At 34.5% G+C, this 24,213-nt stretch overlaps 1 protein-coding gene across 1 annotated transcript in view; it reads left to right on the top strand.

Moving 5' to 3' along the window:
• The window catches only part of Mctp (multiple C2 domain and transmembrane region protein), a 357,697-nt gene that overhangs the window by 265,259 nt on the left and 68,225 nt on the right, over nt 1–24,213 (top strand). Inside the window, exons 12-14 of the mRNA XM_089108305.1 lie at nt 8,717–8,930; nt 17,246–17,442; nt 20,179–20,392. Of these exons, the coding sequence (XP_088964431.1) occupies nt 8,717–8,930; nt 17,246–17,442; nt 20,179–20,392 (625 nt within the window). The remainder of the gene's footprint in view (nt 1–8,716; nt 8,931–17,245; nt 17,443–20,178; nt 20,393–24,213) is intronic.

Here is a 24,213-nt window from a genome sequence, read left to right as displayed (position 1 = left end):
TATCAGGTCGTCTGTTGTTTGAAGTCAGACGCTTCAGGCACAGTTCCTGTTGAACGTGTAACAATCCACATAACAAAGCCATTGTGGAATGTGTGTCATAAAGTGAAAAAAGCTAAACCACGTGCAAAGCGCAGGCTGAGCCTTAGATTGCTTGTGATGGGCTCAAGTCTGTCGAAGTGTTTAAAATTAAGCAAAATTTCAAACATCAGTTTTGATTTTATTTACTTCAAGCCCACCTAAATGCTTCGGACTGCCCTTCGGATCGGCTCAAAACCCCTATGCCTTCCCAAGGCTAGAACATAATTTGCACTTTACTGAAAAAAATATAATTGTTTTTACTTTTATAACTTTAATAAATCAAATAATATTAACATTTTGATTACTAAGTATCAGTATATGTTATATTAAACTCACAATGCACATTCATTTGTATTTTTTTTTTCAGTAAAGTGCAAATTATATTTTGGCCTTGGGAAGGCATAGGATTTTTGAGACCTACTCATGTTAATTTCTGCTCGTTTTGAGTTTGACTCGGTTATTTATTGTATTTTCTGTTCGTTTTGCGTTTCATTTACTTATCGATGCTGATTTGTGGTAGCTTCACGCTTGGTAGATTATTTGATTTTATTTTTGCTCATTTTTTGTTTAATGGAGTTCTTTACTTTTCTTTCAAAAACTTATTTTGTGGAAAAAGTTTTTTTTTAAATTAATTTCTGTTCGCTTTATATTGACATAGTCTTTTCAGGGAAAGAGAAAATAATTCTTAAAATCTTTTCGTTTTTTTTAAGGCTTTATAGTTTGGCCTGCTATTTGTATGCTGGAGAAAATTTTTCAACAATTTTTAACAACATACACCCTTTTAAAAATCTAGACACAAATAGTAGTTTTTAATTTAGTTTCATACCTCCTCTAGTTGACCTGAAATAAAAAAAACTTGATATCATTCGCAAAAGAAATCTGTTTACTTTCTTTGATAGCTTGAATACACTTATGCTATTTTATTTGGTTAAATTTTAAGAGCAGAAATATCCCCTACAGTTTGAACATAATACCCTCAGTCGTTCTTGGGATACTGCTGAGATGCCTTATTTGGGATTATCATTAACACAGTGCATTTGATTTAATCTTAAGGCAACATTTAGTTTTTAAACATTGCTGGCAAATGAGAGGGTGGGCATGGGAGGGGGACTAGTGGCCCTCCAATCACGTTCTAATATTATAAAGGGCATTAGCCCTTTCTATTTTCAATCGAATGAGCCCTTTTCGAAGTTCCTAAGACAACTCCTTCGACACGAAGTGCCCTGGTCAAAAAGAAAAGAGAAAAGTAATAACGCGTTGTACCCACATTGATCTGTACTGTAAAAAAGTCAAGCCTTCGAATCACTATCGACTATTAAAAAGGGAACTCGACCTTTCAATTTCCACTCGAATCAGCCCTCTTTGAGTTTCTACAACAACACTTTCTAGCAAAACCTTATTCTCCCCCAGGGCATAAATTAAAATCCATGCCCAGAGGGCTGTGAGGGGGTTTTCATCCTTAAATATATCCAATTTCCGGACCTTTCAATTACGTTAAACGAAATGGCTATCTCAAAATTTTGATTGGATGTGTTTGGGGAAATAGTGGGCATGACAGGGGCGTTAGTTGCTCTCCAATCACTTTCAACTATTAAAGAAGGCACTAGCCCTTTCAATTTCCAATCGAATGAGCCCTTTTGAAGTTCCTACGACAACGCTTTCAATAAAAACCTTATATACCCCCAGGGCATAACTTACAACACTTGCCCTAAGGGCTGGAGGAGGGGTGTCATCCTCAAAGACCTAATTTCCAGAACTTTTAACTACGCTTAAAAAATTGCTATCTCAAAATTTTGATTGGATGTCTTAGGGGAAATGGTGGGTGTGAGAGGGGCGTTAGTTGCCCTCCGATCAATTTCGACTATTAAAAAGAGAACTAGAACTTTCAATTTCCAGTCAAATGAACCCTTTTTGAAGTTTCTACGACAACGCTTATCTATAAAAGCCCTATATACCCCAGGGCATATTTTTCAACCCTGACCTGAGGGCTGTGAGGGGGTTGTAATCCTCAAAGACATAACCCTTCAACTTCGTGGAACAAAATGGCCATCTCAAAATTTTGATTGGATGTGTTTGGGGAAATGGAGGGCGTGAGAGGGGGGTTACTTACCATCCAATCACTTTCGGTTATTAAAAAGGGCACTAGCCGTTTCAATTTCCAATCGAATGATTCCTTTTTGAAGTTTCTACGACAACGCTTTCTATAAAAAAACCTTATATGCCCCCAGTGCATAACTTACAACCCTTGTCCTGAGGGCTGCGGGGGAAGTGTTATCCTCAAAGACATAATTTTCAGACTTTTTACCTACGTTGATCAAAATGGCTATCTCAAAATTTTGATCGGATGTGTATGGCGAAATGGTGGGTGCGAGAGGCGTGTTAGTTATCCTCCAATCACTTTCCACTATTAAAAAGGGCACAAGCCCTTCTAATTTTCAATCGAATGAGCCCTTTTTGAAGTTTCTACAACATCACTATGTATAAAAATCTTATATACCCCCAGGGCATAACTTACAACCCTTACCGTGAGGACTCTGAGGGGGTTAACATCATTAAATACATAATTTTAAAACTTTTAACTGTAATTAATAAAATAGCTATCTCAATATTTTTATTTGGTGGGTTTATGGGAATTGTGGGTGAAAGAGGGGGGCCAGCTGCTATCCAATACTTATTGTCTATTAAAAGAGTACTAGCCATTTGCACTTCAAATCGAATGAGCCCTTTTTCAATTTTCTACGACAAAGCTTTTGATAAAAACCTTATATGCCCCCAGGGCATAACTTACAACACTTACCCTTAGGGCTGTGGGGGGACTGTCATCCTCTTAGATATAATTTGTGGGCCTTTCAACTACTTTGAACAAAATGGCTATCTCAAAATTTTGAATGGATGTGTTTGGATAAATGGTGGGAGTAGAAGGTGTGTAATTTGCTTTCCAATCACTTTCGACTATTAAAAAGGCACTAGCCATTTCAATTTCTAATCAAATGAACCCTTTTTGAAGCTTCTATGACAACGCTTTCTATAAAAACCTTATATGCCTCTAGGGCATAACTTACAACCCTTGCCCTGAGGGCTGTGGGGGGTTGTCATTCTCAAAGACCGAATTTCCAGAACTCTCAAGTACGTTAAAAAAATGGTTATCTCAAAATTTTGATTGGATGTGTTTGGGGTAATGGTGGGCATGAGAGGGGTGTTAGTTGCTCTCCAATCGCTTTCAACCATTAAAAAAGGCACTAGCCCTTTCAATTTTCAATCACATGAGCCCTTCTGAAGATGATCACATGAGCCCATTCGATTTCCAATCTAATGAGCCCTTTTCGAAGTTTCTACGACAACTCCTTTGATACAAAGTGCCCTGGTCTAAGACCAAGAAAAAAAAATAATACATTGTTCCCACATAGTTCTTTACTTAGGCATCGCTATTGCGCTGCCTATGATTTAATCAGTCTATCCAGTATGTGTTCTCTTCCTTAACGGATAATATCATTCCTCAAGATGCTGGATTATCTGGTGGCTTATATCTAGTGGTGGTATCTACCGGGATTTGAAGATGGTTAAAAAGTCAAGTGCTCTTGATATGGGTTATCTGTGTTATAATCACTTCGCCATTAAGTGTTCATTATTGTTAACCCACACTCGGCTCTTATTCCTGATATGTTTAGCTCAGTAGCTAGTTCTAGATAGTTTTCTTTTGAGAATCGTAGCAACGGTTTTGAAAAAGGGAAAAGACGCAGACCTGAAACGAACAAAAATTAGTCTTAAAAACGTTTTCCACAAAAAAGTTTTGTCAAAGAAAAGTAAAGAGCTGCACCAAAGACGAGCAGAATTAAATTTAAATAATTTTTAAAGCGTAAAACACCCATAAATCACAATAAATAAATAAAATCAATAAAATCACAAGTCAATAAATAAATGACACCTAAAACGAACAGAAATTAGATAAAGAACTGAGTCAAACTCGAAACGAGCTGAAACTAAGAAGAGTGGAGCTGATGCCCCGTGCCTTCTAAAGACCAGAATATAATTTGCACTTTATTGAATAAAAATACATTTCAAATATTTATTCTTTTTTTTAATTTAATGGATTCAAAATTATTAAGATTTTCAGTAATGGATACTAGCATATATGTTAAACTATCAATCCACATTCATTTGTGTTTTTTTTTTCTCAAAAATATTGGTTATCATGGTGATTGCTTTTTTTTCCTTTTTTATCGATTTGATTAGAAAAAAGCACACTGGTCGAAATAGGGATTGTTTTAAGTAAAGTGCTTATTATATTCTGGTCTTTAGAAGGTATGGGGGGCGTCAGCTCCTATTCTCTTTGTCTCTTATTCTGTTTTTCGCGTCAGCTCCTATTCTCTTTGTCTCTTATTCTGTTATTCGTCAGCTCCTATTCTCTTTGTCTCTTATTCTGTTTTTCGCGTCAGCTCCTATTCTCTTTGTCTCTTATTCTGTTATTCGTCAGCTCCTATTCTGTTTTGAGTTTGAATCGGTTATCTATTTAATTTTTGTTGGTTTTGGGCTTGATTTATTTATTGGTTTGGCTTATGGTAGCTTCACGCTGGAAAAAATACTTTACTTTATTTGTGCTCGTCTTATGTTTGATGTAGCTCTTTACTTTTCTTTGAAAAGCTTCTTCTGTGGAATAATTTCTTAAAGTTTAATGTCTCATAAGGGATTATCTACCCTATATTTCATTACAATTAATATTGTTATTATTGTTATAATAGTAATAATTCTTATTATTATCACCACGCTGAGTCAAGGCTCAAGCCTAGTCTAAGAAGGTATCTCTATAGAGAGCTTGTTTACCCTACTAGGTAAATATCTACTAAAATTTTGAAATTACCTTGCCCAAACTGACATGAATAGCGTCATTGGAGCAATTCAAATTATCGATTTAGGTGCCTCCATCTAGATATTCCATCTTCTGTTTACATGTGCCTATGCCTCTCTTTTCAGAACACTCGTTTTTTTAATGACTAAGACTATAGCCACACTCTCTGTGGCTATAGCCAAACTATCACTCTGTCTAAAAAGGAAATGCCCTTCCAAAGATCAAAAACTGACCGAGAAAAGCAAGAATAATCACGTTTATTATCTCCAAATAATCAATATTCTACTCATAGAATTTGATCGTTCATAGAATTTGAACGTAAAATTTGAACTTGGGGCTTCCCGGTCCATTTACTGACACTAATAGTTCTGGTGCCATGATTATACTCTTGGTGTAAAACAGAGAGACTAAATAACATAAATGAGACATGTACCGGTGATAAAGTGACAATTGCCACCGGAATATAGGTGCTTGAGATCAATTTTAGAATTTGTTGTAAAAAGAACGCACAATATAACGGCCTTAACAAAAAATTCCATATGAATCACTTGAATCACTTGAATCACTTGAATCACGCATGGGCATATGAACCACTTACGCTTGATTGTTATCTTAAGGTGGTGGGTAAAACTTCAAAAAGATGCTCCAAATTTGAAGTATTTAGAAAAAATAGGATGTCTATACATTGAGTATTATTAAAACAACTTTTTAAGTCCAGTTTGCAAGTGCCTCAATTGGGCCGCTTGGATTGCATATAGATAGATTCTTTTTGGAACTAAGGGGTTTGATCCAGGAATAAATTTTTTTCGACAAGAACATTACTCTTGAATTCAATTTGTCCTCCTTTACTAAATATTTTCATTCTTGGTTCTACTATATCCCAGTCCAGTCCCCTCACTGGAAGCGTGCCCAAAAAGTTATATTATTTCCCTCTTTCCCTCCTTGTTGTCCATAGAGCTTTAAAGAGCCTTCAGAAATAGATATACCCAACACCGACGTTTTTCTCAACTTGGAATTAATTAGGGATGGTCAACCACTATAAATGCCATGCAGTTACAATTACCAATTCACGGTGGGATAGTACAGCACTGGGTGTTGTTGCCAGACTCTGGTCCCTAATACTACCACTGGTACTAAAAACTTGCTGCAGCATCAAACCAACTGAGGTCAACGCAGCTTTGCAGGCTTCTACTCTATCCTGGTCTATCTGAAACGTCACTTTTTATCTCTGTCCGTGAAGTTTCTGTTTCAATCAAATCCCTTCTTCTGACCCTTTTCCACCCTATTCAGGAATGAACTGCTTTTTGGTTAGCCCAAAACTGCATTTTGGTTAGCCCAGAACTGCTTTTTGGTTAGCCCAGAACTGCTTTTTGGTTTTTGATTGGTGGAAAAGCAGAATCTTGGACGATCTATTATCTTTCATCTATAAGACGTGCATTTGCTGTCTTAATCTTTCCTTTATTATAGATCAAGAAAACGGATCAGAAATAAATTTTTTGTGCTGATTATTGTTTGATATACGATTAATCAAATGAATACCCAGAACTCCTGCTAAAGTTCATCTCGAAAACTTGTAACAAACCTGCATCGGCCCTTTGATGCACGCAAGTGTCAGAGCCATACTTGATTACTGTCATGACTATGACTACGAGTATTCTAATCTTGTTCACAGACTTATCTTCCTATTAAAAGAAAATAATAATAACTGCGAAAAACACTGTCTTGGCTATTGTGCTTTGTATTATGCTTTTTAAATCTTTACTGCATGCACTTTTGTGTTAGTAATACTACCCAGGTATCCAGCTTGACCGGTTTTCTTGTTACCGTACACCATGTTTCACCATCAGTTATTCCTGATCCAAATAACATAATTTTTTTAGTATCCATTTTCAAACTGATTTTGGTGTCCCCAAGAAAATGCAATTATCTTAAGAATTTCAAAATTCTGGCCACTATGATTAGCTACTATCAGAAACTGAAACTAGGTGAGCATTAATATGAGTGTTATTTAACACTAGGTATGTAGAGCACCTGCAGTTGTTTAAAAAAGGTCAAAATTGTCAAAGGTGAGACAAGTTTGAAGAATGAAATGAAATTTGTCTTTCATTCAATTATTTTTTAGTTTATCTATAATTCGTTAAACATGTGTTTTATTATCATTTTTGGTTGTTATGCTATGATTTTTTCCCTCGCCTTTTTTTACGAGTCTATTTGTTTCTTTTTTTCTTTGATTGTTGTCTTTATATTTTTCTTACTACTATTAAGACTATATGATTGCTGTAATTACAACCATCTAGTGTTGGTACAATTTAAGTCTTTTCATAGTAGGCTAACTGTCGTAATAGTTGTTACTTTTGTTTACAGATACAGGCGCCCTTCAAGATGGTTCCCTCGAGATATGCCTTTGTTAACTAATTTTTTGATACCTATTAGGATGGAATCATTGAACCTAAATACTTGACGATGGTCAACTAGTACCACTAAAGTGTTTAAATAAGAGGAAGCTCAAAGAGTATGTGAAAATGATAAGAGAGGAGCTAAAGCTCCTCTCTTATTGAGCCTCTTTTATTCTTCTGAATCCAGCAGAGTTGGTCTTGAAGAAAAAAAAAACAGCGCTATCTAATGCAATCCAGATGGCGTTCATAAAAATTATAAAGTTAAATATGTAAATATAAATATAACATTATCTGTATTTAATTTGTTTATTCCCTTTTTTTGCTTTTACTTTACATTGGGATAAAGATTGAATATTTGCCTTTTCTAAGAAGGAACAGGAGGTAGTTTAAAAAAAAATTATACCTCTTTTTTAGTCTTACTTTATTTATGCACCTCTTTACTTATGTAAATAAAGCACGTCTCGAGTCCTGGTTAGGAACATCCGGAGGCTGATTTCATTGGGGGGGGGGGGGAGGGTGATCTTCTTAAATTTTACCGAATCGCTACCTGATTTATGCCGAATTTTCTGCAAAAATCTCCCCCCCCTCGGGACGCCCCTGATCCTGGTCCACCCATTCTGATTGATATATTTTAAATTTTGCCGAATAAAAAACACCTTTTAAATAGATCGAATGGAATTCTGTAGGGTTACTGGACTTCGCAAGATTCCCAAGTAGAAAAATACTAACATACGCCCTAAATGTCCAAAAGAGCAAGTATTTTCTCACTGACAGGATTAACGCTATTGTATGTCTTTTGAACAATGGCACAGACAGAAAAAATTATTTGTACTATGTCTTTTGTATTTATATTAATTGAAAAAAAAATCTTTTTTTCACAAAAGAAGCTTTCCAAAGAAAACTAAAGAGTTACATTAAAGCTAAGATGAGCAGAAATAAAGTCAAATAATTTTTCAAGTATAAAACCACCAATAATCCCCATCACTAAGTAAATAAAGCCCAAAATAATCAAAAATTACAATGAAATAATTACTGAGCCAAACTCAAAACGAACAGAAAATGAGAGGAGTATGGTTTAAGCCCCCCCCCCCCTATGCCTTCTAAACACTATGAGATAATTTCCACGATACTGAAAACAGTCCTTATTTCGAGCTATATGTTTTTATTTCCCATGATATCGAAAAAAAGAAAAAACAAATAACCATCATAACCAATATTAATGAAAAAAAAAATAAAAAAGGAAAGTGAATTGACAGCTAAAAACGTACTGATAATCATTCCTGAAAGTGTTAATAATTATGGATCATTAAAGTAAGGTTAATAATTCCTTTTTGAGATCAAGTTAATGCGCTATCACGTTTTCAAAAGGTAATAATACAGTTATTTTTTATTTTAGGTTTACTCTCGACCTATCAAAACTAGAACGTGAAACAACGCACAGAATACGGCAAAACGTTGTTGTTGATCACAGCGATGGGTGCATATCTGACGTAGTGGGGACGCTGTATTTACTCTTAACAATTAGTGGTAGTACTTCCACGGAGTCTATATCTGATCTGACTGCCAATGAATCTGATTCTGATAGATCAACTACACTAACCAGAAGATATGTACGTATTACATAGTTTGTTTTCCAGAAATAAATCAAGGAGGAAAGAGAGATTACAGTTCTTATGCTTCAACGTTTAAAAAACGTGCTTTAATTTTACTGGTTTACCGTTGCACTTTTATGTTTTATTCATGTACTTTGTATCTTTAACTTTTACTCATTTTCATAAGCCACCTTTTGCTTTTACCCATTTACTTTTGTACTTTTACCTGATTTCGTAAGCCTCCTTTAAATTTTACATATCTTACCTTACTACTTTTACCTATTTTCGTAACCCACCTTTTACTATTACCTTTTTACCTTTGTATTTTTACGTTTTTACTTTTTTTCATAGCCCACTTTTTACTTTTATATATTTATCTTTGTAATTTAACATTTTTACTTTTACCTATTTTTGTAAGCCACCACTTATTTTTGCCTATTTACATTTGTACTTTTACGTTTCTTCTTTTACCTATTTTCGTATGCCAGTCCCAGTATTCCTTAGTTTTGGAAATAAAACTGTCCTAGCCTTATAAAACTGGGTTAACTAATGGATATTAACTTATGCGAGGCAAAAAGTATTGACAAACAATGAAATATTATTTCTGAAGAGACAAATAATTTGTCTTTCAAACAATTCTTAGTAACGAAATGTAAGTAAGGAGTGACCCTGCCCAGTATTAATCGAAAATCTAAAATACGAAATTTGGAAAACAATTGATAAATCACAACAATTGAATTTTTATCCTGATTCCAAATATACGAAATCTATTATGTTTAATATTAAATACTATTAATATTGAATTAAAATCAAGTTTAAAAAAAAAACTAAAGAAACTGAATGTATCCAAGTTATCTAAAAGGACTATCTGCAATATCTTAGGAAGAGTTAATGGTACTAGATTGATACTTTAATGGCCACTACTACAACTGCTACTATTCTGGCTGCAAATAAGACTGGTTGTGACTGCAATTGTGACTACTTCCAACTACGAAAACTTGCAACTGTGACTGTGACAGCTTGCAACTACCACTGCATTCATTTGTGACTATATTCGAGGAATGTTGAGGGGATAATGAACCTTGAAACTTAGTGTTTGAAACTTCGATATTGAAAAACAAAATTGATTTTGAAATGAGGAATGTTGAAAAACTTGAAACTTTGGCAATCAAAAACGGACAAAAATTAATTAAAAAAAAAACTTCCCGAAAAAGAAGTTTTTCAAAGAAAATTAAAGACCATATTAAAATTAAGATCGGCAAAAATAAATTCCTATTATAATTCAAACCCGAAACGACCAGAAATTACTACTAAAGAATAAATGAAACCCAAAATGAACAAATATTAAGCGAAAAATCATAGCAAACAAACATACAAGAAGTACCAGTATAAACGGATAAACAATTATTAAAACGAGTAAAACGTAAATTAAATAGACAAGTCAAGCTTAAAATAAACAAAAATCACTACAAACAAGAGTTTGGCTACTGCACCCTTCCATAACTGTAAAAGTATAAATCCAACTACCTCATTTGCTCTTTACTGAAAACTACGTGTGCCTTGAAAAGTCCCTGGAAAGAATAAATAAAATTTAACTGAACGTTTGATATATAATGGTAATAATTATTGAAAGCTAAGTAGTTCAAGGTTTTATTTTACTGTAATTATTATCATTATTTTCAATGTTGTAACAAGTACAAAAAATACTTGTATCATTATTCGTTTCCAGTAAAGCGCAAATGACGCTTTAATTACTAAAAATACAGTAAATACGTCCCAAAATAAAATCTAGTACTTTCCAAGCTTTCCGACAATTTTAATGATATTATTTTTGCTTTGGTTTTTTCTTTGTTTGTGGCTAGTAATTAATGCATTCTATCGATTTAAGCTTCCTTTTCTTTCTCTCTGTCTCACCTATCAATAACTATATAGCTTTGTCTCTAGGGTGTTTTTCCCATATTAGGGGATCTATTAATTGCCAACAGTTAAGTGATTGACTTGGCTTAATAATCTGGGCCTTAAGTTAGCTTCATCTTTTAATTAGTTAGTATCAAACAGTCCGTGGTAGGGAGTGACTCGGCCCAATTGTAATCGAATCTCTAAAAAAAGAAATTTTAATAAGAGTTAATACATTAAAAGAAATAGCTTCTTACGCTGATTCCAAATATATAAAATTCACCAAACCCAATGTTATTCATTATTTAAAAAAATTCCAACAAAACAAGTTTTTCAAAGAAAAGTAAAGAGCGCCATCAAGCCAAGAATGAGCAAAAATCAAGACAAATAATCTTCTAAGCGTAAAACTACCACAAATCACTATCAATAAATAAATAAAATTCAAAACGAACAGAAATTACAATAATTTGCCTAGTCAAGCTCAAAACGAGCAAAAATTAACATGAGCTGGACTGATAACCTCTATGCATTCTCAAGACCAGAACACTATTTGTGCTTTACTAAAGAAAAAAAAAAAAAAAAAAAAAAAAAAAAAAAAACAAATGACCTCGGATTGTCAGTTTAATTGACATATACTGATATTTATTCCTAAAAGCGTTTTGTTAATTCTTTATTTACGAAAGTAAGAAAAGTGAAAACATTTCAAACATGTTTTGTTTTCAGTAAAGCGCAAATTGTTTTCTGGTCTTGAGAAGGCATGGGGGTTATCAGCCCTACTCATGTTATTTTTTTTCTTTGCTCGTTTTGAGTTTGACTCGGCTATTTATTGTAATTTCTGTTCGTTCTGACTTTCATTTATTTATTAATAGTGATTTATCGTAGTTTTACGCTTGTAAGATTATTTGACTTTATTTTTGCTCATGCTTGGCTTAATGGAGCCCTTTACTTTTCTTTGAAAAGATTGTTTTGTGGAAAAAAATTAATTAATTTCTATTTGTTTTTTATTGACATAGTCTTTTTCATGGCAAAAATAATGTTTTATGTCTTTTCCGTTATTTTCTATAAGAATCCAAAGTTTGGTTGCTATTTGTATGTTGGAGAAACTTTTTCAACAATCTTTAATCGTGACACAAACATTATTTTTTAATTCAATATTATAGCTTCTGAAATTGTTTTAAAGTTTTAAAGTTAAATTGGCTAACTGCATAATTGTGGGGGGTTGACATGCCTAATATCCCTAATGACATAGTTGCTGGACCATTCTACTATGCTGAACAAAATTGCTGTCTCAAAATTTTGACTGGATGCGTTTGGAAAATGTGGGCTTGAGAGAAGGGCTGCTTGCCCTCCTATCTCTTGTTACTCTAAGAAAGGGCACGAGGACTTTAAAATTTTGATTTGACTTAGCTCTTTTAAAAGTTTCAATGATATTTCTAGCTTTTATAGAGTAGTGTGCGTGGGAGAGAATCTCAAAATTTTGATTCGATGTCTTTGGGGAAAGGGTGGGCGTGGGAGGTATGTTAGTTGCCCTCCAATCACTTTTGACTATTAAAAACGGCACTAGCCCTTTCAATTTCCAATCGAATGAGCCCTTTTCGTTTCTACGACACCTCCTTTGATGCGAAGGGCCCTGGTCTAAAACAAACCAAAAAACAAAAAATAAAATACATTGTGCCCACATCACTCTTTAGGCCGCGCTATTGTGCTGCCTATGATTCCAAATATGTAAAATTCAGAAAGTCAAATGTTATGCATCAAAAGCTATAAGCCTCAGAAAATTTGCCTGATTTTGGAAGAAACAGCCCCCAAAAGTCAAGTGATCTTGCTGAAAATTGCACCATAAGATTTAGCATATCAGAGGTTATTACTGCATCGGTTTCAAGCTCCCGTATGCAAAAATGTCGATTTTTTTTTTTTCTTTTTCTTTTTTTTTTTTTTTTTTTTGTCAAAAGAAAGGTCACGGATGCGTGTTTATTTGTTTTTGTTTTATTCTCGTCATGGGTGATCGCATCGAACCGATGGTTTTGGAAGACTGAGAATGATCGGGGCTCATTCGAGCGGAAATTCAAAGTTCTAGTGCCCTTTTTACGTGATTAAAAACAACGGAGGGCAACTAGCCCCCTTCCACGCCCCTTTCTTCCCAATGGCATCTAATCAAAATTTAGAAATGGTCATTTGATTCAGCATAGTTGAACGTACTCCCTCACGTACTCTCTGAGAAAGGGCTGTAAGTTTTGTAATTGGTCCATTGTTTATACATAGTTTAGGAAAACAAAGACAAGTTAGTAGTGCCTTGAATTACAGGCAGAATAGAATACATATTGAACAATTGCATAAAGAGCAAGCTCTGATAGATTGCTAAGACTGACACCGTAAGCATACTTATTGGCAATCAGATTTTGTAATGAATCCGTCCACAATATCCCCTTAAGTAACGTATTCCGTAGCTAATCACTTGAGTTCAAGTCTGCTGAAATTGCAAGAAAAGTGTTTGCATGTAAGTCAAAGCTTGCTCGGTCGGGAATTTTTGTCACCGAGTACCTAAAATCAAAAAAGAAACAGATTCTTGACTTGGCTAAGAGTAAGATTGAAAACAGAAATTTTTGGTCGAATAACAGGACGCTTTTTGGAAAAAACTCGGAGGAAGAGATCAATGAAATTTGAGCTATGGGTGAGGTGGCTGATTTGACAAATCTGACCATATAATTTTATGGTGTATAAATTGTGCTATTTAATTACTTTTATGCTTGCTTTATCTTTAGCTTTTTATAGCCAAATTTTCAGTTCCTTTCACGTTTTTTTTTCTTTTCTTCTATCTTTGATTTTCCTTCTTCTTTCTGTCTATCAGTATGTTTTTTTTTTTTTTTTTTTTTGCGGCTTTTTTTGCTTCGTTTTTTGTCGTAAAGGTAGTCACCCCCTTCAATGATTGCGAATATATATTATCACCGTTTGAATGAATTTGAAAAAAAAACCGGTTTATTTTTGGAAGCCAAGCTCGTGACACACTTGCGGGGGATTATGAATGCATCAATAATTTTTCGTTGAATTGCCACCCAAGTAATTATGTGAATCCGAATAATCTTTATGAGTATTCAAATCCTGCGAGGGCAGAAAGAGCGATCGTTTTCTGGAATTGTCAAGGTCTAAGAACGGCATATTCTTCTTTATGTGAGATTTTAAGTTCGCTAGATAAGAAACCGTGTACTGTTGGCCTTTGTGAGACATTTGTTTCTAGCAAGTCACTCCCATGGGATTCTTCTTTTCCGGGATATGTTTGCGAGCGAAGAGAACGGACAACCATGGAGCGGGGCGGTCTAGGCCTTTTGATTAATGAAGGTACCCAATATTGGGTTAGGGATGACCTTTCCCTTTGGCTTGAAGGTAGGATCGAAACACTTTTCATTGAAATAAAAAATGAAGGGGAAAGGAACTTGATTTTGGGATTAATTTACAAAAATCCGTCATGTGACTTTAGTTTTTTTCTTGATGAATTTGAACCATTGTTAGATAAAATTAATAATGAAAATAAAAACAAATTTATGATGGGAGATTTTAATATAGATTTACTAAAACGAGTGAAAAGATCAGCTTTTGTTAATATGATGGTGTCACATGATAGTTTTCCTCTTGTTACTATTCCAACTCGGATTTCGCATCTCTCGGCATCTTTAATTGATAATTTTTTCATTAATGGGGGATTGCTTGAAAGATCCCAAGCAGATGTGGTTGTGTCCGACGGCTCGGATCACCTTCTTTTAATAAGTAAAATAAAGCTGAATCGGTCAAAGGAAAACAAACGAAATGAAAGGGCTTCGTTTTACCGTGAAATGAATAATAAAAACCTAAAGAGTTTTGCAAATATGATGGATGAAACAAATTTCTCGCGTGTAATAAAGGAAAAGTGTCCAAATACTGCATATGACCTATTCAGTGAAATAGTGACGAAGGTAATGAATGAAACATGTCCCTTGCGAAGAATAAACCCTAATAGAAATTTTCTCAAGAAACCATGGATAACAAAAGCTATTCTAGTTTCAATAAAGAAGAAAAGCAAACTTTATGTGAATTATTTAAAGGATCATTCAGATGATAGTTTTATAAAATTCAAGAGGTTTTGGAAGATTTTAAATTCAGTAAAACGAAATGCTCAGAAACTTTATTTCCGAAATGAATTTCATGAAAATCAAGGGAATATGAAAAATACATGGAAAACAATAAATAAACTTTTGGGTAAATTTCCTAGTAAGGAGGAGGTGAGAGTCATGAAGACAACAGGAGGTCGTGTTACTGATTCTCAAGACATATCTGAATTTCTGTGTGGCTATTTTGCAAATCAAGGAAAAAGACTCTGCGATCAAGCGCGGGCTAAACTACGCACATCTGCGAGTTTTGGATCTGTCATTGAAAGACAGACTGCAAGTCCGAATTCCTTTGAGTTTGCAAGATATTCGGAACGGGAAGTGGCACGATTCTTGGCTACGATGAAGTCAAGCTCTAGCGGGATGGACGAGTTTTCCCTGAAACTCATAAAGGCCGCAAAAACGAGTGTCTTACCTGTGTTGATGCACCTCATCAACCTTTCTCTAGATCTCTGAATATTTCCAGGAGCACTAAAGATTGCAAGACTCGTTCTTCTTCATAAAGGAGGAGAAAAAGATGAACCATCGAATCGAAGACCTATATCTATTCTCTCATTCTTCTCTAAGTTGTATGAGAAAGTGATACATGCCCAGTTTAGTTATTATATTGAAAAGAATATAATTCTAATGGAAAATAAATTTGGGTTCAGAAAAGGGCTATCTACGGATATAGCAGTTCTGAAATCGGTTGATTGGATTAGTGATGCATTTGAAGCTGGTCTCATACCTGCAGCTGTGTTTTTGGATATGAAAAAAGCGTTCGATACGGTATACCCCTCAGAGCTTATTCAAGCTCTTGACTCGATTGGGGTGAAGGGTTCAAGTCTGGAGTGGTTTTCATCGTATCTACACAATCGGTATCAGATAGTTCAGAATGGGTCATTTTTATCTTCAAAAAAGAAAATAGTGTGTGGGGTCCCACAAGGGTCAATCTTGGGACCTCTATTTTTCATTATTTTCATTGATCGAGTGAAACACTACCTGTCAGAGGCTGGTTCGTCCTGTTTGCAGATGACACTTTGCTCTTTCTGGCAGCGCCTTCACTTGATGTTTTATATAATAAAATTCATAATGCAGTTTCTGAATTTCTAACTTTTTCTCAGCCAAATATGTTAACCCTAAACTTTTCTAAAACTTTTTTCATGATATTTTCTAGAATTTTGTTTAGTGCTGGAAATGACCATATCACGGTTCAAGAAAATGTGATAAAGAGAGTAGCAACAACGAAGTATTTGGGGTTTTTAATTGATGAGAACCTGTCGTGGAAAAACCATTCAAGTGCAATAGCTGAAAAATTAAAAAGAGGCCTTGGGGTGAGGCGAAGAATTAAAAATCTAGTCCCAAAAAAGATCCTGAAAATGATTTATTTTTTTATATTTTACCCATATATTCCCTACGGATGCTCTATATGGGCAAGTAATTTTGTAACATGTTTCAAAAGAGTACAAAAACTTCAGAATAGAGCTGTAAAATTATTATCTGAATTTGATGATTCTGATGTGGTTCCTGCTCATGAGAATTTTAAAAAGAATAAGTTAATGGATGTATCCCAAATTCAAGATTACCAAGTTGTAATTTTGTCGTATAAATATTTGAATCAGCTGCTCGCCCCTGTTTTTGAAAATCTTTTTACTTTTAATAGAGACCGTCATGATTATAATACAAGAAAAGCTGATAACTTAACTCATGAGTTTAGGAGCACCACTCAGGACCCTTTCGCGATTCGCCAGTATGGTCTTCTCATGTCTGGAATATATTGCCCCAGTGGTTGAATAATACCCCTAGTCTTCGAGCTTTCAAGTCACGGGCAAAAAAGTTTCTTTTATCTCGTGAGTGAATTTGGTGTTAAGCCCACTCCAGGTTGTCATTCTGTTTAAGGTATTTCCCCGATTTACTTTTTTTTCTATCTACTTCTTGTCTTTTCCTCTTTCTCTCTTTTTTCCTTTATTCCTTCATCAGATGGGTTTCTTGTGTGTTAATTAGCAAGGTATGAATGTTGTTTTAATTAGCTGAGAGTGATAACCTCGCTTGCCCTTTCAAACTTATTGCCTTTCTTGGCAGGCGAAAGGTCAATAGTGCTTGTTTTCTTTTTTAATAAATCTATATATCATATCTCATAAAATAAAGGACAGATAACTTCGTAAGGGAGAAAAGCATACATTTAAGTTAAATGGGTAGTAGTTCTCCCCGATATCTACTAATTCGACAATTTGCTTACCTTTCTTTAACTAAAACTTATATGTTTATATAATCCATGAATAATAACTTTAATTAAAATAAACAACTTAAATTTTTTAGGACTTGTTACGAACATTCCGAAATCTACGAGATGTTGGACATCTAACTGTTAAAGTTTTTCGCGCTCGTGGGTTAGCTGCTGCCGACATTGGAGGAAAATCGGATCCTTATTGTGTCTTAGAGTTGGACAATGCAAGGCTACAAACTCAAACCGAATACCGAACTCTGACCCCAAACTGGTATAAGATATTCACCTTGTAAGTTTGTCGATATTTTGAATGCAATAATCAGAGATAAGTCCTTTATCAGGTAACCCTGTGCCTGAATGAATTTCAGATTTTGTATTTTTCAGGGTTTAGGATGGTATTATTTTTCAGGTTTAGGTGAGGCATTTATCCAAGCACCTCCATTTAGCCTCCCCCCTCTTTGTGCTGAAGTTTCAGCTATTGATCATTTCTTCTGTGAGGCATAACTTAAATTTTAGCTTAAAGAGGGGGAGCTGAAGAGGGTGGGCATACTAAGAAACAACCCCCTGTCTATACTATTGTGTAAATGCGAAACATAGACACTGAGAAAACAGCTTCGTAAACTAATACAAGGTCTTGAAAATAATTACCTTTGGAGCAACCCGGGAATCTACTGGTCTGACAGAATTATGAACATCTCCATACGTGAAATAGCGAATCGACCATTGATAGTCCAGAATATTCTAAGTAGTAGATGGAGGTATTTGAGGCTACTTCGTCCTTATGGACTATGGTGGGCTCCCCCAGGATGTCTGGTGCTGCCCCCCAGCATTAGAGGGTGTGGACGGCAGAACGTGACGCTTGGCAAAAACCTAGAGAATGATGCTAAACTGCTGGGAATATCTTTGGAAGATTTGTGGCCGCAAGCTCTTCAGTGGTAATCGTGGAGAGGTACCATTGTTGCCTTGTGAGTCAGCCGGTGTGGGAGTAATTAAGTCTAAATAAGTTCATTTCATTTGGAAATTTTATTTTTTATTTAGAAATCACTACTTTAGCAAGGTCTCATCATTTCTGGACTTGGTTTAACAAGGAAGGAACTATTCCTTATGAAAGTGTCGCTATTCCTTTATTAGTCAACTAAAGTTAACGTCATTCCTTAATAAAAAGTGGAAACTGAGGAATGAATCAGAATGAGGCTTTCTTAACAAAACAGGCCTTAACGGAATTTTTTCTGTCTGGTGCCAAAGAGGGTTGAACTCATAATTCTCAAATTAGTGCTTGTTTTTTTTTACAGTAAAAAATAAAATGTATTTATCATTTTTCTTTAAGCCAGGTGAAGGACATAAATAGTGCTTTGGAAGTAACTGTATACGATGAAGTTCGTTCAAGACGTTCTGACTTCCTTGGAATGATTGTGATCCCTCTTTTACGTATTAACAACGGAGAGCGTCGTTGGTTCACTCTCAAACAAGATTCTTCCAATCACCTGCTTATACTTAGCTACTTTAGCTAAAAAGGCTGCGGGCCGTCGGGAGAGGGCCGGATGGACTGTTGATCCACACTTCATAAACCTTTACCAAACATTTTTAAATGGAACATAAGCCAGTTCTAACGTGGTATTACGACCACACTCAAGAAGTAAAGTTAGGTTAATCTTAATGAAATATACCCGTATATGATGAAAATATAACCCTTTAGTAACAAAATGAAGAAAACTACAACAGAGAATTATGGGAAGCAGGCCGCCCAAAACGCATTATATTAAATACCTAAACAATTCTATATACTAAATGCTTAATTAAAATATAACTGCAATCTAGTTTATTTCGCTCAAGCTAAGCTGATTATCTCCGAGTGCACACAAAGAAACCAACAGAGAAGCCGGTTTTAAACAGATCAAACATGTCAAACTTATTGAGTGTGGTCGGGACACCACGAAATAGCAATAAGCCTTAATTGTATATACAAATCGAGGTACTTGTTAATTAAACGAAACACACCCAAGAAGTGAAGTTAGGTTAGTCCTAATGAAATATAACCTTTAAATAACCTTTAGCTTGTATAATAATGTAATTTGGGTAAATTTGTACATTAGAGGGTGGGGGTGGGGGGTAAAGTATTTGGACAGTGTCCCTAATCTACCCCCCCCCCCCACCAAATGTGCAAACATATAGCTCAAATTATACAAGTCCAATGCGTTCTATCACCCGTCAGTTGGCTTTGTGGTTATAAAACTGGTTTTCCGAGATCTAACCTAAGCAGAATTCTTGAGTGTGTTTCGTTTAATTAACAAGTATCCAAATCAAAGATAATCCTGGTCAAGAGCTGTATTATAAATTAGAGCTGTGAAGTTAAGAAATGCAATGGTGCTTTGAAATTCTTGTAAATTGTCTGTTATCTCTGTGGTGGACAGTAGGATCGCCTTGGAGGATGGGATTATTTTTCCATGTGTATACCAGTTTTAGTGTAATTGTAGGGTTCTTCTAAGTTTCAGAGATAATATCGATCGATATTTAGTTAGTTGGTATGAGTATTTAGTTATTTAGTAAATTGTAGTAAATTTAGTGTTCAGTAAATATTTCGTAAATGAGTATTTAGTTAATTGATATTCTTTTGTTTTATATTCTTCAAATTTTAATGAACAAATTTGAATAGCAAATAACTGGTAAAGAAAATAAGTAAAATAAAAAGAATATAATTCAACATTATATTAAACAATTAAGTTTAAGAAAACTATGCGGATTAAGATAAAACCTTTGCTCCAAGTTTTATTCCTTAACTTTGAACTTACTGTGTTTATTTTTCAACTGTTCTTTCATCATGTGTGGTCTGTGTGTGTTTCTGCCCGGTGCCAAAGATGGTTGAAAAATATTTTGTTGCCTTGTTTCAACCCCTCAGAAGCCAGAATAATCAATTCCAAAAACAGCTACAAAAGAATCGAAAACAGATACAGACTCATAATTCTCAAATTAGTGCCAGTTTTTTTTTATAGTAAAAAATAAAATGTGTTTATCATTTTCCTTTAAGCCAGGTGAAGGACATAAATAGTGCTTTGGAAGTAACTGTATACGATGAAGATCGTTCAAGACGGTCTGACTTCCTTGGAATGATTGTGATCCCTCTTTTACGTATTAACAACGGAGAGCGTCGTTGGTTTACTCTCAAAGATCGTACTCTAAGGACAGTGGCGAAAGGAAATAACCCAGAGATACTGTTAGAGCTATTTGTCGAGTGGAATTCGGTAAGTCTGGTTAGCTTAGCCAATGTGCACGAGGTCAAGACCTCAAAATTTTAAGAAGTCTGTCTTTGCCATCTTCTTCAAGGTATGATCCCAAAACTGAAACTATGTTTTGACTCTGGGAAAGAAGCTATTTATAGTTGCACCCTTAGTTTGGAAATTAGCCAAAGAAAAAATTTGCGTCACTAGATAGAAACTTGTAACATAAGACATGTTGCAGAACTGTTTGGAGGAGGAATGTTGTTTAGATTACCGAATTTGAAACACAAATTTCGTCTAGCTATGTTTCCAGGCCTTTTCCTATTCTAGCTTGACGAAAATTTTACCTTTCTTACTCGTTGACTCGGATGGTATTATAAGTCTAAAAGTTTTAAACTCCAAACCTAGAAAAAAGCATTTGCAACAATATTAGTATTTAGATAAAACTAAAAGCCAACCAGGTCGGTACAATTATTTGTATTTAACAAATATATAAACCGTGATGAAGCTTAGTGGTCAAATCTGGCATATTTTTTTTTACATAGCTTGGCCAAACCGATGTATTAAATCACATGAAAATTTCAACTGAAACTAATTTTTAATTCACTTAGCTTGTGCTTGCATGGAAAACTTCTTGGAAGAATCTAAGGAATAATACTGATTTTTTTAAATTGCAAAAGAAATTTTAGTCACAAGAAATCAAAAAGGGTCAATTCCAAGTATTTTTGATATTGTTCAAGGTTTGTCCTTGAAAAAAGGTTGTCTTCAAAGTTGTCCTCGAGGACAAGGTTTGTCCTCCCTCTGAAGCATGTGGTTTTACGACAGTAACTTAGCCAGTCGATTTTACGACTTAACCAGCAGCTGTAACTCGAACAGAAACGACAAGATATTCAAATCATTGGATTTACTAGTTTCAGATCTAGTCGTGCCCAGTATAATGGTTAATGAGTAATTAGACCTAAATATTTGCAATACTTAGATATAATTCTAAGGGAGTGGTACAAGATATAATTTTATAGGAAATGGTACTTGAACTTTTTCTTAGAATATGATCTAAAATTATTTAAGACTAGAAATTTCCTGTTTTTGAATTTTTCTGGTGGATTTTTCACGATGTTTTGAATATAAAAGAATACAAAGCAAGTCTCAAAATGTGATTCTATGTATATGTGAAGTTGGATCTAATATATCACCCTATGGCAAAATTATGGTTTTGCTTTGGAACGTTAAACTTTCATTCCGTTCACCTGTTTTTTTATGGTTTTTTTTTTCATCTAGTGATAATTTTTATTAGGGATAGACTGAGACTTAGAGTATAACTCTTTTGATATCTCCATATTTCAGAGCCAGGATAGATTTGTTGGAAATGAAATAAAATGATGGTGGGTTAATTAATTTCCCAAAATGTAAACATAAATTACCGACGTTTCTGATTTTCCCAGTACCGGTGTGGTGAGAACAGGATTTTCAATTGTAGAGGTTGTTTTAGTTCTCAAGATAATCTTGTCAATGTAGTTCACAAAACATCACGTCATGTCGTTGGATTCTGATAGACTTTTCTTACAGAATCAACTCACTCATGTTGCTTTTCCTGGATATCAATTTACTTTTAAAACCCGATTGACAAGGCGCCAAGGTGGTTTAGCAGTATTAGTAAAAGAAGGTATCTCTTTTCTACGCCTTGCAAATCTGGAAGGTTCTCATGAGGAAATGCTTTTTTATATTGACCTTCTAGGATCATGCATATTGACCTTCTAGAAGCTTCGAATGAATCGTCTGTCGATTTATTATCTTCTTGTTTTTCTGATTATCTACTTCCTACTTTGATAATACATGCGAGAATCTCACCTAGTTCTGCTTCTCTCGTTGATAATATTTGTACATCTTTACCAGTTCAAGCAAATTTTGCTGTTTTAATATATCAGATCATTTTATGGTGATTTCAGATTTAGCTTTTGCTTATAAAATACCGCAGGTAAGTAAGGAACGTCAAGTACGGATAACACATAAGATAACATTAGAGCATCTCAATGAAAGCCTTGGTTTGTTGGTTTGGCAGAGTGTTGTATCCACGGAGAATACAGATGTGGCAACGGATACTTTTATAAGAAAATTTAAATGCTCACTTGATTCTAGTTGCCCATTTGTTACGAATAAAATTTGGGGTTAAAAATTTCTTATTAGGCCGTAGATAACTTCTGGAATTTTAAAATCAGTAAAAAAAAAATGATTTATTTAAAAATCAGGTAAAGACTGATTATAACTGATTATAATATTTAAAAAAAATCATTTACAAAAATAAATTAACCACACCGATACGATGGTCGAAACAAAGGTATCATAAAGTCTTTTGACTAACCTCAAAATTCTCCTCGTAAAACGTAGTCTTTAATTAATTCTTTTTTTTTTGAAAAAGAGATTCTAAGTTTCCTGAAGTTATTAGTGTGGAGGATGGATCGGCTACTAATAAACCGGAGAAAGTGGCTGATATTTTGAACGCTTATTTCGCTAATATAGGAGAGAAAATTGCTTCCTCAGTAATAACCCAGTTTGATTCACGCAGCAATAAACCTTTGTCTTCGTACCTTCCATCTCTTCAAAGTAATTCTATTTTTCTTTCGCCTTTTTCTCAGTTTGAAGTAACAAAAATATCGTTTGCGATCTAAATCCAGGTAATTCAACGGGAACAGCCGGGTCTAGTTCTATAATTGTTAAAGAAATACTGTCCGCAGTAATTTTTTCATTACAGTATATAATTAATCTTTCATTTAATTTGAAGTTTTCCCATCTGCTTTTAAAAAAGCGAGGGAAATTCCACTTCACAAAGATGATTCTCCTGAAGACCCATCCAACTACCACCCTATTTTTATTTTTTCAGCTTTTTCAAATATGTTTGAGAAGTATTTTATGAGAAGAGTTTTATAATTTACTTAAATCGTCTACTTTCTTGACAAATTCTGAATATTGTTTGCTTAGATAAAAGAGGAATTCCAGCAACAATTTATTTAGATTAAAAAAAAAATCATTCGATACAATATCCCACTGTATACTTTTTTGTAAATTGGATAATTGTAGTGTGCGTGCACTAACGTTGGATCTAGTTAAATCTGATCTCGGTAATAGAAAGCGAAAAATAGATGGAGGCAATATCCTCTCTCCACCTGTTCTTCTGTCTTTGAAGGTTGGGGTACCTCAAGGGTCTGTCCTAGGTCCTCTGCTTTTATTAATTTATATAAATTATCTCCACCGCGCTTTGGCAAACCAGTGTCTCAACAAATATTTTGCTGATGATATGGCAATTTCACTTTCTGAGAGGAATGATGAGGATTTGGTTGTGAACCTGGATACTGCATTTTCTAATGTTCTTGATTGATGTTCATCAAATTTTATTACTTTGAATTTATCAAAAACTAATTTCATAATTTATGGCAGAAAGTCAAATGTTTGCCCTCGTATTACCCGAGTTACTTCTTCGAAATATCTATCATCAATATCTCGGGTGGAAACGATTAAGTTCCTTGGACTTGTGATTGACAAAAGCTTACCTTTTGAAACACACATTCAAAAACTTTGCTTAAAGATTTCAAGGTGTGTTGGTTTAATGCGAAGGTTGGAACATTATTTGCCCTACTTTGCTTTACGAAGCACTCATTTTGCTCTGATTCAGTGTAATATTAATTATTATTCTCTGCTCTGCTATACTGAACATTTAAAAGCCATATTAAACCAATATAGATTTATAAAATAAAGCGCGAAGAATCGTGAAATTTTCTATTCCATCACCTATTGCACTTCCAAATAAGTCTTCTACGGTATCATTTTACTTATTTAGATATATTTCCAGT

Source organism: Artemia sp. Qi Xiang Cuo, chromosome 2 (assembly GCF_049724085.1).
Source record: "Artemia sp. Qi Xiang Cuo chromosome 2, ASM4972408v1, whole genome shotgun sequence".
In the NCBI taxonomy this organism is placed as follows: Eukaryota; Metazoa; Arthropoda; class Branchiopoda; order Anostraca; family Artemiidae; genus Artemia; species Artemia sp. Qi Xiang Cuo.
Note: the sequence above shows the minus strand (reverse complement) of the source record. Positions and strands in the feature narration are given on the sequence as shown.